Raw genomic sequence first — 15,000 nt, 5'->3', positions numbered from 1 at the left:
GTGGTAAATGCCATTATCAGTAGCACAGAGGCTCTCCTAATCCCATACATGATCTGAACACCAATCGCCCTGGTCACTTGACTCTACGCTGTGGTATGTGTGAGATCTAGGTTTTGTATGTGCATTGCATGTATACTATACGATTCATATTCATACCAAACATCAGAATGAGGGGGAAAATGTGATCTCAGTGACTCGGATTGGGGTTCCTGGTGTCATACAAGCTGGTTTGAATATTTCAGATCTCCTAAACACCAAACAGTCTCTAGAGAACAGAATTATGCAATAAATTTAAATTAAAAAATCATCCGGTGAGCTTCATTTTGGAGGAGATCAGAGGAGAATGGCTGGGTTGCTTCGAGCTGACAGGAAGGCTACCTTAAATGTGATGCGGTACAATGAGACTTAATGGAGTCCATGACACAATGCCTGCTGAGGTTCAGTTTTCTTTAAACTGTTACCCAATGAGACGAGTACTGCGGGTCGAGTCACCTTTTGACCGCGGTCAGCCGAGAAGTTGTTCGCATTACTGTAGTGAAACTCGAGACGCATCATATAGAGGTGTTTTTTGGGTTTTTTTTTTGCACACTCATATTCAGATAAATCTTCTTTGTCAGGAGCACATACGATTCAGAGTTGACTGCTCCGTCTTCTGTTTTACAGCCAGAGCCTCCCTTCATCATGCAAAGGACAGAACACCATTAAATAAATGACATTTAATACTCTTCTCCACCTGAGGAAATAAATCCAGCAGAAAATCCCACCTGTGGGATCTCTCAGAAAAAAAAAATGTACTCCTAATGTGCCTTTCTTTCTGCTCAATTTAGCAGCGATTATCAGCTTAATCGCCTCTTTTATTGAGCAGTACTTAACACACACAAATAAAAAGCTAGCGGACAGGAGAGGGGGCTCAGGGGCTTTTGGTTTTTATTTCAGAGCCCCTCTTAAAGAAACGATCGTGAAATGGAGTGCACTTACATGTGACAGAGAGAAAGTGACCTATAGGTCACTGTATTTCTCTCTGTTAGACTGATCTTATTAATACAGCGCTATGATAATGTGCTGTACGCGCTTCGTTCATGATTTCTTCTAGTCCAAAAGGCTAATCAGTTGATGCTGAATGATTTACATTAAATAACATTAAATAATTGCCCTGCGATGGATTGGCACCCTGTCCAGGGTGTACCCCGCCTTGTGCCCGATGTTCCCTGGGATAGGCTCCAGGTTCTCCGTGACCCTGAAAAGGATAAAGCGGTATAGAAGATGGATGGATGGATGGAACATTAAATAGTAGGAAATGTTTGGTTGTAGTTATTGCTATTAAAGGAGTACGACCTCATTAGTGTTATGGAGGCAATTACATGCGTGATTAAGTAAGGAATAGAACACATCAGGGAGTTCTGTTATAGGACGACAATCACCAACGTTCACATCCTCACGTGTTTTATTCCTCTTATACCACAGCAATTTCAGTACAATTACAATTTTTATTTATTAAAGAATGACACAATGGACGTTTTTTTTTTCTCCATTTATAGCTACGTTTAATGTTAACAAGTTACTTGTTTTACAGCAGCTATAAATATTCATTCCCTCACCAGCAACTCTTTTTTTCTCAATTTGTTTTCTCTCTCTTTTTAAGCACAAAGCCCTCTGTCCTGAAGAAAATTGACCAGTTACAGATTTCCCTATGAGTGTTACAAAGCACTGACCCTGGAGACTCCTTCCGAAAAGGCTAAATATTTTCGAAACATTTCCGTTTATGTCGATTCAGGTGTTCAACTTGTTAGTCAGTCCCTTCAGGATCGCGTGATTTTGCGATCGCAGAAATAAACGCAAAATCAAGCAAACTACGCGATATTCGGAGGAGCTTGCAATTTTTCTACAATTACTGCGGTCACAACGCGCATTCAGCCAAAGCCCTCTTCGATTCGTGTGCGTCGAACACGAGTACAGCTAAAAGCTCTCGTTTACCAACGAACATCACTGCGAAAGAGCGTGCAAAACAATTTTGCGCAGTTTTTCGCAAAAAAAAAAAAATTTGCACAAAGAGTTAATCAACACCTTCTGACCAATCAGATTCGAGAATTCAACAGCGCTGTGCTATAAGGGGGTTTAATTACTTTGTTCATTAAATTATATATAATAATATACATCTTCTTAAGACACCTTTGTCTAATCCTTTCGGCTAGTCTATCAAATATTCAGTCATACTAATGACATTTTTGTGAACAAAATTGAATGATGAATGAATGAATAAATAAATAACTGCGAGAGAATCCTTTCTTTCCCTGGATCTTTCTGAGCATATGTTTTTGAAGGTACGATTTATTTTATTCATTTATTTTATGGCTTCATGGCCTACCAGTCATCCCCGCTTCAGTTTTTTTTCTCTTGATTTCAGCTCAGGAGCATTCTTTGGATATATGTGTGTGTGTGTGTGTGTGTGTGTGTGTAAGAGAGAGAGGTGGTTATGTTAACAGCATGTGTCGATCATGTTCCCATCCAGGCCGGCCATCTGTGCAGCATGAGACCCACCATCGCGACAGATGCCCCGGGAAATAAACACAATATTTCTCCCCTGCTCTTGTCACAAACACACTCTGGCAGTAAAGTGGTGACAGATTGAGCAGAAGTGTGTGAGGGCCATGTATATCATTCCTGCGCAGAGTAAATGTGGGGAAGAGGGACGCGGATCAGGATGGAGGAATGATTGGTGAAAGCTCATGAGGAGAGAAGTGCCAGCATAACCAGGCCTAAGCCATTCTCTCTCCAGGGATTTTAACACAGCCAGCTGTATTCTCCTTTTATCCTCCCTCTCTCCCCCGCCTCTCTCTCTCTGTCTCTGGGCTCAAAGATCTAAAAAACCTGAGATAGCATCCGCGCGAGAGAGAGAGAGAGCGAGAGACAGAGATCTACAGCTGCCTTTGTATCCTAATGATTCTCCAGCATCACCCGGAGGACTGAATCTCACCACGTGACTGCCAGATGCTGACATCTTCCTTAAGGCTGCTTACACTAATAATAACGTTACCTGTTTTAGCTTTCCATGCGATGTGCAGTGACACATGGCTAAATTTACAGTATTAAGAAGTTATATACTTGAACAAGACATACAACACGGTTCACATTTCTGAGCCTCCTGTCTAGAATTGTTATCATTGTGTCAATTAGAAAATTCTAACTGTATATACTTATTTTTTAAATGATTTTATTAGATTTTCAAATGCTTGAAAAAAACATTCTTTTTTTTTTTACTCGATCTTTTTCAAGGGTGTGAGCATGTCGTTTGCATGTGAATAGTAGTTTGCTATTGTAAATTATGAATAATGTGAATAAAAGTAATATGTGCAGTAGCCTTGGAAAACCCACTGGATGTTGCTGTGGTTGAATTCAGACCAAAAAATGAGGACAAATCAGGCTTGGGCCAAAATTGATTACTGTGCTTAGTCAATTCCAATTAAATTTTATTTGTATAGCGCGTTTAACAATGGACATTGTCTCAAAGCAGCTTTATAGAAATATATAAACACAGGATACAGATTTTAAGTGTGTGAATTTATCCCTATTGAGCGAGCCGGTGGTGACGGTGGCGAGGAAAAACTCCCTAAGATGTTAAGAGGAAGAAACCTTGAGAGGAACCAGACTCAGAAGGAAACCCGTCCTCATCTGGATAACAACAGATAGTGTGAAAGTAAAGGAAAGTTCATTATGGTTTTTATATGAAGTCTTTGTTGAACTAGTCCACTGTTCACTAAAGGAGACCCGAGTGCACAACTAGATGTGGTAATTGCAGTCTCAAGGCCATAGCAGCAACCGTAGTCCCAGCAACCACAGAGAGAATGTCCATGTGGAATTGAGGTCCAAAACCATTTCCATGGTACTTCAAGCGGTACCATCCTCAGCAGTCTCCAGGCTGCACTGCTTGGAGTCGTCCACAGTGGCAGAATGTAGCCTCCAGTTGATGAGAGCTCCATCCAGAGGTAGGGCATCAGAATGGATCAGGCAGGTCCAGAAAGCAGGATCCTTTGACACCTCAACTTTAACAAACCATAGAAAAATATTCCATTCCATTTCTATCTTCTTGCAAAGATTATATTGGGTAAAGCACCAGTTTAACAAAGAGCAACATTAGTTTGCTAGCTAAATGTGATTTCTTGACACACTGAATGCCAGGACCCTGTCCAGGGTGTACCCCGCCTTGTACCCGATGCTCCCTGGGATAGGCTCCAGGTTTCCCCGTGACCCAGAAGGAATGATAAGCGGTATAGAAGATGGATGGATGGACGGATGAATGCCAGGATTTGATCAAGTTGTTGGACAGCTACGTGCCAGTGTGAATTAGACATAAGCCTAATCGATGCAGCTTGCTATCAAACCTCGGCAAATTGTCCGTGAAGCTCTTGCTTTTCACTTTTGGTGGTAATCAGATTTTAAAATGCTGTTATTTTGCTTGCGATTGAGATTCCTGCGAAATCAGTTCAGGAAAGTCTGTAGTTTTCCTTACTACATATTATACTATAACATATTATAACCATTTATTCAGATTATATAAAAGTTTTTTAAAAAAAAATATTTTTATGAAATTATTTGAATGAGCTTTCGTACTTTGCCATACCTGTGGGATCCCTGATATCATAAACTTTTTGAGTTCCCCAGCAGCACAATAGCTTCACACCCTCTGCTCCTTTACGCAAGGAATAAAGAAAGAAGAGCGGGATGAATGATTAAGAAATCACCGTCTGGATTGTTCTTTTGTCCCAGAAAAGCGTGCGGGTAAGAATCACCTCTTCTCTCATGGTAAATGGAGCATGAAGTGGACCAGGAGCCATAAACGCTGATGCAATCGACGTGCTCCAATAACGTGTGAAATGCAAAGCACTCCAATCTGTGAGAACAAGGCGACAAGAGCACGAGGATGCAGACGGCGCAATGATGCATTCAGCAGCCCAAGTGCCCTATTTCAAGGGTACTATAGGAGCAATGGGTGAATCTACGGTGTCCTGATGTGCCACGATAGTGTTAATCATGTTTTTTTCCAATTTCCTTTGTGCTGTCTGATGAAGCAGGTTGGGGAAAAAATATTTATTAAATTAAAGGAGCAAGCAGTGAAGTGGGCTACGGGTGCATCTAGAGGAAAGCATCAAGATTCAAGTGGCAGTAAGTCAGTCGAATCAGTGGAGTATGAAAATGCTTTAAACGCAAAAAAAAATACGCCCATATCTGAAAGGTATCTACAGTTTTATCTTCCAAATGCCGTTTCCACATTCAGAAAACTGCTGATATTGATGTTATCTTTAAAAAGGAAAATGTCGCATTGACAATGGTGCGATTCGCTTCCATTCACCGGATTCTATACAAATGTTCTGAAAACTTAAAAAAAAAAAATCAAATAAAATCCCTGAATATAGCAAAAAAAAAGTTTGTACGCACGGCTTAAATTGAAAAATTGAAGTTCTGGGACGGGAAAGACGGAATAAATCTGAATAAATGATAATGTCTCTTCATGACTGTGTGTGTGGTGCTTTGCTTTTTTTAACTGTCATCCTTTCGCGCTTTGAAAAAAAAAAACAAATTCTCTACAGTAGGAAGTAAGAACATACTGGCACTACAATGTTTACTATAATGTTTATGAGTGCAGTTCTAAATCAATGGGGGTCAACACAACACTCAGAGCTGATCTTCAATGTTATCCTAGGATTCACCATCTGAACTCATGAGTCTACACGTTTCAAGACTCTGGGGTGCATTCTGGGACACAAAGCAGACTCCTTAGCCATGTAATCATGTGTGTGTGTGTGTGTGTGTTAGTTTGCATGGGTTTTAGCACTCACACTCTTTAGACATTCCAACAGCAAAGCACTTCTGCAGACGGCAGTACTGGCAGCGGTTCCTTGTCACCTTGTTGATAATGCAGTTCTTGTCCCTGTGACATGTGTACACCATGTTCTTCTGGATGCTCCTGCGGAAGAAACCCTGAAAGCAAGAGAGAGAGTATGTCCAGTATTAGTATATCCATCCATCCATCCATCCATCCGTCCACGCATCCATTTTCTGTACCGCCTATCCTACACAGGGGAGCCTGAAGCCTATCAGGGGACACCCTGGACGCATGGCAGGACACAATCGCATACCCGTTCGCACACTACGGACAATTTGGAAATGCCAGTTTGGACTAGGAGAGGAAACCGGGGTACCTGGAGGAAAGCCCTGAAGAAGCATGGGGAGAACATGCAAACTGCACGCTCTACAGGGTAGAAGCGGGAATCGAACCCCCAACCCTGGAGGTCCATGGTATATCCATTACTTTTCACTTCTGCATGGTTTCTGTTTTTACCATCTGAACCTGGTTGAAAAGCTCTGCCTCACAGAACAAAGAAATACCTCATGCATTAACATTAACATTAACATTAGTGCTACATTTACAGCATCCTTAGTGACTGCCTGGTCAGGGCAAGGGTATTTTAAATTACAGTCCTGCACAAGTCTATAGTTGAGACCAATTATATATATATATATATACACACCCATAGTCCACATACACATATGGAGATACGGCGAACCGATCAGAAGCCAGAAACTACACTACTACACTGATGAATTTATGGTCTCGCATTAGACGACAGCAGCAGTGATCTATCCCTTATAAAGCAGTGTATATATGAGTCAGTGTGAGGGTCCTAATCCTAAATTTACAGTGTGATAGGAGTGCACGTCTTACACTCATCAGCCACTTTGCAGCTAGATGCGCTGGTTTGAATATTTCACAAACTGATGATCTCTTGGGATTTTTCATACACGACGATATCTGGCGTTTATACAGAATGGTGTGAACAACAACCAGTGTGAGTATATAGAGTATATACTAATTCAAATGTAAAGCGAATATACTGCATATTTCAAACAACTAATCACATCGTTCGTCTCGCTATTTTTATTTTTTTGCTTTTGATCAATCATAATGATAACGAATGAAATTTCAGAATACAGTAAGTAATCTGTGATTGTATTTCCACAAGTCTATCACAGTGAAGTACTGTCTTCCTAAACAAATCAAGGATGTCCAAGTAATTAAACCAATTACTGCTGTGTGACGAACAGGTCCTCTGGTGAACTTGATAGAGTTAATAGAATTCTCTAGAGAGGGCTCTATATTTAACATGGCCATCTGCGTTCATGATTTTATTTACTGTGTCTGTGAGACTGTGTTTAGTCTTCCTGCGTTAAGTGCAAGAATCCAGACTAATCCAGATGGTCTGCCAATGAAACTGTTGGCTTTTTTATTTATTTATTTATTTTTAGCAAGGAACATTATAACATTGTGGAAAAGCCTTTCGAAATATAAACCCACACAAATGTAAAAGATGATGTGTTTCGTATTTGCATTATAAATAGTGATATAAACTTAAATAAACAAGGTTCACTGATTTCCTCAGACGAATATAACATTTTCTGTCTCGATCCATCTGACTGGCGGAGAAACACAAAAATGACAGCGGTTTCCTTGGAAGAGGACATTTTGAAGAAAAAAAAAAAACCTTAATGGATTTATAGTGAATATTAATATGTTATTGCTCCACCGTGGGAAGCAATGATGATTAGTCATGTGCGGGTGTGTGCACACACTCGCCGAGGCATGCCTGTGTCTTTCCTGAGGACGACTGAATTTCCATTTGCCTTGCACTCTGAGTGACTGATAGGGCCTTATGCTTTCATTAGAGGCCGAGCAGAATGCATGATGGTTAATGTATTAGGGAGGAGGGCAGAAACGGCTAGCGCTAGAGCCTATCGCCTCTGCCAGTGGCGTTCCTCGATTGACATCACGTGACCTCTCTGAGGTCACGTCGCTTTCTATTCAGCTAATAGATATCTTTATTCACGGTGATCTCAGCTTCCTACGCATCACTCGTCCTCTGATGGATGAAGATGGGAAAGGGTTTTGGATAGCAGATGCTTATTGTGTTCAGCTTGGCTGCCGTGCCCAAGGCTACAGTAGTGATGCATCACCAGAGGCCCCCATGCATCCCAGTGACCACAACACAACGGTCATGAGTGACTTGCTCCTCTTCAAACACACATGTACAGTATGTGTACAACAGGGTCCAAATGCTTGGTCTTACTAACAAGAAGTCTTTTTACTACATAATTTATCAAAAAATAAATCTAAATTGCACTTATTGTGAAACAATAATAATAATAATAATAATAATAAGTGCAATCAATTTTGAAATTCATTTGAAAATATCTGAATTTTTTTGTGTTAAAGTGTTATGAAAACACACTTTGGACACAGTTTTAGTTGTTAATGACTAAATCAAACACCAATGCCCCCTATGAGTTTGCTTTGTCACTACTGCTATATATAAATAAGAACCAACGAGATGTACCAGCTCTTAATAGTGGACACAAACTTTTTTCGGGTTTTGTGTCGGGTTACTGTGTTGAGTTTTGTTTGTTCTCCCTTTGTCCACGTCGGTTTGCACACAGTTTCATCCCATGCTCCAAAAACATGCTAGTAAGTGGATTGGCAACTCTAAATCGTGCATTTATGGTGCAATGTGATGGACTGGTGTCCCATCCAGGATGTATTCCCACCTCATGCCCAGTGCTCCTGGAATAGGGTCTGGATCCACTCTGACCCTGACCAAGATAAAGGAGAGAACCAGCAACCTCTTTTGCTACCACTGTTAATATTAAGAAAAGAAAACCCTTTGGAAATCATTCTTTCTCTCCGTCTTCACTTGTATATCCCTACCTTACTCCTAGTTTCGGTCACTCGCTCTGCCTCTCTGATTGAGAGTTACCTGTGATTAAAGTGACCCGGAGGTGCTGATGCTTTGATAATTCCTGGGTTGTTCGGCCGTGGCCGGTTTTGTTCTCGGACGACTTAGACCAGGTGGCATGTAAACGGAGTAGATTAATGGACAAGATAGCGGTGGCCTGTTCATGTGCGTGTCTTTGATGAGAGTCCAGCTCATTGTAGTGATACAGCGATAAGCGCGATCAACGTCAACCAGGCTTAGTCCAGATCTTCTTCCATGAACCTAATGAAGTGAAAATAACTCCATCATCCTGGGGAGGAAGTATCCTGCCCACTCCTCTTTCTCTCTCTCTCTCTCTCTCTCTCTCTCACTCTTCTTCCACTCCCATGTAAACAGCATCTTAACTAGGATCATTATCTTCCATCTTGTTATTTTAATGGTCGCAGGATAGGGTGACACAAGAGGATAAAGCATTGCTGGGCTTCTCATTTACGGATTAAAAAGAAAACTGAAAGTGCTGCCAATCAATTATTTACTCGTCACACCCCCTACCTACCACCACCCCCCTCGCTGGTGGTTCTTTGTATTGCCTGAGCATTCAGTACGGGATTAGTTTTCGCTCTTAATCGCGCAGACATCTTATCGCGGCAGACGAAAGCAGAGAGGACACCGGAGACCCTGGAGAGAAAGCGAAAGAGAGGGCTGCAACCGGGATATTAATTACACCTGTAGAGTTCTGGAGTAAGGTGATGGGAGAGACGAAGGAGGAGGAAAGTTGCATCGGGTTACGGCTAGCTGAGCGGAATGGAACAAGAGGGAAGAATGTCACTGTCCGCCTTTGTGTGTTTCTGTGTCGAACATGGAAGAGGTGAAGGCCAGGCGGAGCTGAAAAACTGGGGTATAGAACAGCTCGGGGATAAAAAAAGAAAGGGAGTTGTGGTGCACACAAAAGCACCCTTTGTTTCTTCGTTTCAAACATGAAATCCCAGAAGATAAGGGGGTTTTGAAGAAAGACCTGGTCTTTTCGGTGGTCCAGCAAGACGAACAAGAGACCCTCGAGTACTCTTCACCTTTGTTGCCTTTCCCTGAATTTCTTTCTCTCTTGGTCATGTCTGCTGCAGTCTCCTTACAGGATGTTTCCACTCTTTTCCTGGGCCTTTACTTTGCAAGAAAGGCTCATGAAAACAGGGATGGATGGACAAACATTCAAGAAGTTCTGTCTCAACTAACATGCGATGAATTCTGTTTCTGATTTTCATCGCTCCAGTTGCCGTCCCTTGAGTGCCTGGTAGGGGTGGCAGGGTCGTGGGTCGCGGTCTTTATGCCAAATTGGGCTACTTTTGGAACAAAATAGTCCACCAAGATCTTGTTTTGTAGCAAATAATAAGAATTAAATTGGATCTATTTCAATTTAGGTGTAAGTACATGTACAATAAACAGAACCGTTACTTTTGTAAAGATTGCAAAGAAAAAGGGATTACGGAGTGGATTATGGACTGGATAATGGCTGTACTAGGTCATGATAAAAAGGTGTACTGCAGATATTACAAATTAAAAATGGGTACACGCCATGATGGCCTTCTTCCTCATGCAAAGACTGAGAAAAAGAAGACAAAGTGTCTCCCTTTTCCAATTCCAAACATTTTTGGCCTAGTTTCAGGTCTTTTTGTGTGTGGTTGCTGAAATTTAGTTGGGCTGGAAATTTAGCTAAGCCCTGGCAACCCTGCTGTCTGGGCAAGAAAATCTCATCTAGTCTAAGAGGTGGGCCCATACAGGTCTTGACCTCTTTACCACTATATCGAGCCAACATGGATCAGTGACAGACCTAAAAGTCTTCAGCTGTCAATCATGGTAGAGAGACTTTCCATGTGAAGGGGAAAGTTGGCAAAATCAGACCAGAAACTTCTGGATTGTCATGCATTGTAAAAAACAAAAATGGAAAAGGAAAAAAAAAAAACGGAAACACCACCAGCTTTTGTTGGTCTTTCTTTTTATACTAACGGCTGGGTCTGACAAGATCAGGAAACAACAAAGCAACACAACATCACTGTCTACCTTCTACCATGTGCCTGAGGCTACCTGATACCACTTTTAAAAGTTTGATGCAATTTAAAAAGGGCTTGTCGGGGGAAAAAAAAACCTTGGCTAGCTTATGAATCGCGGTGGCATTCAGGACTCAAGTAAAGCTCTGATCTGTGTCATGCGATCAAACACAAACCATCCAATACGTAACCTTCCCTCTGGGCTTTGCAGACTGTGTCATCATCAGCCACGTTTTTGTAATGATAATACGAGCAGCATCGTTGCATTTCAAGCGCGTGATCTAAATGAGATTGTGCGTGCACCAAACAGATTGACATTCCCTGCACCCTCGCCATGTCCTCCTTGATTTAAAACCTGACAGGAGCTGCATTTGATCTCCTTTTCACTCAGACCTGACACGTCTTGATATTGATTTGACACTGATCATCTGTTCCACCTGCCCTTGACGCCTTCAACGTCGGATTCTGAATATAAAAATGACGTACCTTTATACGACGTCTTCCTCCACATAAACAACCCAAAATATATCATGCGCAAAAAACATAATGTCTAAGAACTACAGCACTCGCAAAAAGTTTTTAAAAGAAGGATGACTAAAGAGACGGACAGCAATAGCGAGAGCTAGAGAATAAAGGTAGCAGCTACACAATTAAATCCATATTTCTGCCCCACATGTTAGATGTTCTTATGGGCAGAGCAGAGCTGAGATGCTCCATTTTGTTTCTCTTGTGAAAATGTCACACTGCTTTCACGTTGTTGACAAATCACATTAGCAGAGTGTGTGTTAGCAGTTCACGGAGATTACTCTGATAGGCAGTCAGAACACACTCAGCAAGGCTAATATCACCCTTCGCCTCTACCTTTTCTCACTTTCTCTGCCTGTCCTCTCGCGTTACGTTCTCTCGTTCTGAATGGCTCTACCCGTCCTTTCTCTCTTCCTCTGTCTAAGCAGCAGCCGAGGCTGTAGCTGTATCTCATTGTTATAGCACTACACTCAGACAGCAAAGAGTAAATAAAGGTATTAAAACCCATCACAGGGAAAGTTATGATCCCACGAGGTGGTGTTGAAATACAGTGAGCAAGTGTATCCTGTTCATGAAGCAGTTCCGCAGTCCACAAGTATGATTTAAGGATATGCAGTAATACACAGCATCTTCATTTATCCAACAGAGTGAGACGGACATCATGAATATCAGGATGTTAGAACAATCCTTATTCGAGTGCAATTAACAACTAACCAATAAATGCTTAAACTAGTGTGTAAGAATTGTGTGATTAGTTGTCAGAAACCCCCCTCCCCCCTCCCCACAGTGTGCTTTGCTTATGTTTTGCATTGAGTGCCTTTATTTTGGTTTCAGACCTGTGTTATCATTGGTTTGTTACCCTAACGTGTTCACCTGTTCTGTGCTTTACTTTGACTCGTTGGTCTATTTCTACCCTTCAGTTCCTTTGTCTTGTCAATTGCAATGTTGCAATGTTTCTGAAAAGTGATTCTGAGGTTGCGTTATAAAGTCTGGATGTCTTGCATTTCCTGGTTTTGACCCGTGCCCGTTTTCCTGTTTTTTTGCTCATTGATTACCCTAGTTTAATGTTACCTGCCAGTGTTCTAATCTCTGCAATGGACTTTGACAATAATTTATGGATTGCACTAAATAAATTTATTTAGTCACTCAGTAGTTAAGATGTTGGACTACTGATCGGAAGGTCGTAAGTTCAAATCCCAGCACTGCCAAGCTGCCACTACTGGGCCCTTGAGCAAGGCCCTTAACCCTCATATGCCCAATTGTATAAATGAAATAAATACAAGATAAGGGCATCTGCCAAATGCCATAAAATGCAAAAATGTAAAATACTTCCTGACTCATCTGACTCTGCATGTTAAAAAAAAACAAAAAAAAAACAATGGTAAAAATAATGCTTCATTATACCAGCATGTACCATCAGTCTGATCAGACTCTTAAAAAGGGCAAGTGAGGACAAGAGGAATAACTTTTTGGCAGGAAAATGTTGCATTTCCACTCTTTGTCAGAAGGTGGGCGTGATGACAGCCTCCATCTGGACTGTTGTGTAGAGCAGAGCTGTGGGATTGTACATACAAAGAAGAGATTTCTCTTACCTATGACCTAACGTCAGGGTTATCCTTTGTCCTCTGCGTTATGTATTAAGAGACTGCTATCATTTCTGGTTCTGAAATACATCCATTTCTTGAAGTATATCCATTCCAATGCCATGTGCCTGAGGATTCTGATTTACTGCATTTTTCAATGCTAAAGAGCACCAGACAAAAGTTGGCAAAATACATCCAAGGCAGCAGAAACAATCACTTATAGGCATAATGGACGACCATCCATCCATAGTGTTGTGTAGGCCACGGCACAGACAGGCAGGGTCGTCAGAGGAACATCCATAATCATAGACTGAAGGACAAGTGAGGGTCAAGACACAAAACACAGAACTGAAATATATACTGGGAAATGACGTGTAGCAATGCACGATTCCAATCAACAATTCTTTACCTCAAGAAAAAGGAATAAAAGGGTTGAAATAGACACACTAATTAAAGGCTAAACTCAGAACAGGTGCCCACGTTAGGTAACAGACCAATTACAGGAGGACCCATGTCGCACAGGACTCGATCACATGGCGATGTAAACAAAAAGGACATGGGGTGAACTCAAAACAAAACATGACCGAACACACCCATAGTGCGCTGTAGTAATTTCATCAAATAAAAAGTGAAAACCTGTAAATGCTGTAAATATCTCTAACCCAACAGTGAATGTACATTCATGAAGTCGATCTAAACTACAACCAAAAAGCACAACTTACATTTCCATAATCAGCTGCGTAGCAGTGCTGCCGCCACTACAGGGTTTCGGGTTCGATCTTGAATGTTCTGCATTTTCCTCTGGGTCCTCCGGTTTCCTCCCACTGTCTAAAAACATGCTAGTAGATGTACGCAGTACTAAATTACCCCTAATTGTGATGGAGTGTGTGAATTTGTATGTAAGTGGTGGCTCTGACATAGTCCTGTCCAATTCAGGATGTATTCCCATATCACGCCCTGTGTTTCAGAGGTGCACCACAGCCCTGACCAAAATAAACTGGTTACTGAAGCTGGATGAAGAAAAACGAACATAAAATGAATAAGCATCCAAATAAACATATAAAATATACTGCTGACGACAGTTTCTCTCACAGTTCATTCAAAATGCAGGTTATGAGCTCACCAAAGTAAGAAAGAACAAATCCTCCAAAAATAACCATGTAAGGTTTCTGTAATCATTTTCGAAGGACATTTGCACTCTGTTGTTCTCCAGTCCTTCTGAAACATTGTACTGTGACTGATGCAAATCAAAACCACTGTATGTCAAACCCTATAAGCCAGGCTTAATCATAATAAAGAATACATTGTATTCCTTGTCAGCATCACAGTATCTGAGTAGATATACAAATGAAACAAAATGAAAAAGTATCATTCTTTAAAAAAAAAAAAAAAAAAAATATTTAAAGGATATACATTGCCTTTCCTTTGTTTTGTCCTTAAAGAATTTGATTCTTTACTGAGGAATAGCAGAAGGTTAAACAGAATATGAAGACAGGGGACGAACGCCAGAAAGATCCCAATGTCAAAAAGGATTTTGGCGAGTCACAGAGTAAGCAGACTGCCTCGTCCTTAGAGCCCGGCTCTGGCTTCGTTAGAGACTGAGTGTCCTTTCCACACTGCCTATGCATATGCATGCTCTTCTGCATGCTCTTCTGCTGGCCCATATGCTTCCATGCCATTTTACCAATTCTAATCAGACCTCTGAGTCTATATCAAACAAAGGGTCACGTCAAACCATGCTAATGCTGCGCCTCAGATGGAGGGAAGAAAAGCACGATAAACAAACGCCAGCATGTAAACCCATCTGCTCAGACTGTGTTTGTGTTTTTATGCTTCTGTAACGCGATGAAGCAGACAATGAAGGATCAGAAATATTTAATGAAGAGAACTGTTTGGACAATTAGGAAAAGGAATTTCTATGAGATGATTTTAAAACAGCAGTTTGGGATGGCGGAGCGAACATGTGATGTGGAAGGGATAAAATAATAGGAAACTAATCAATAATGAGGCGTGTCCTGGAGTGTTTTATTGCTCTTAGAATACAGCGATTTGCCAAGGATTAGATTTGTTTATGTTTGACATAAGACA

At 41.2% G+C, this 15,000-nt stretch overlaps 1 protein-coding gene across 1 annotated transcript in view; it reads right to left on the bottom strand.

Annotated features, from left to right (window-relative positions):
* LOC128615839 (retinoic acid receptor beta) overlaps nucleotides 1-15,000 on the bottom strand; it is a 68,681-nt gene that overhangs the window by 31,639 nt on the left and 22,042 nt on the right. The window contains exon 3 of the mRNA XM_053638181.1: nucleotides 5,835-5,976. Within this exon, the coding sequence (XP_053494156.1) occupies nucleotides 5,835-5,976 (142 nt within the window). The remainder of the gene's footprint in view (nucleotides 1-5,834; nucleotides 5,977-15,000) is intronic.

Source organism: Ictalurus furcatus, chromosome 12, assembly GCF_023375685.1.
Source record: "Ictalurus furcatus strain D&B chromosome 12, Billie_1.0, whole genome shotgun sequence".
Classification (NCBI taxonomy): domain Eukaryota; kingdom Metazoa; phylum Chordata; class Actinopteri; order Siluriformes; family Ictaluridae; genus Ictalurus; species Ictalurus furcatus.
This window is presented reverse-complemented; position numbering and strand designations above follow the sequence as displayed.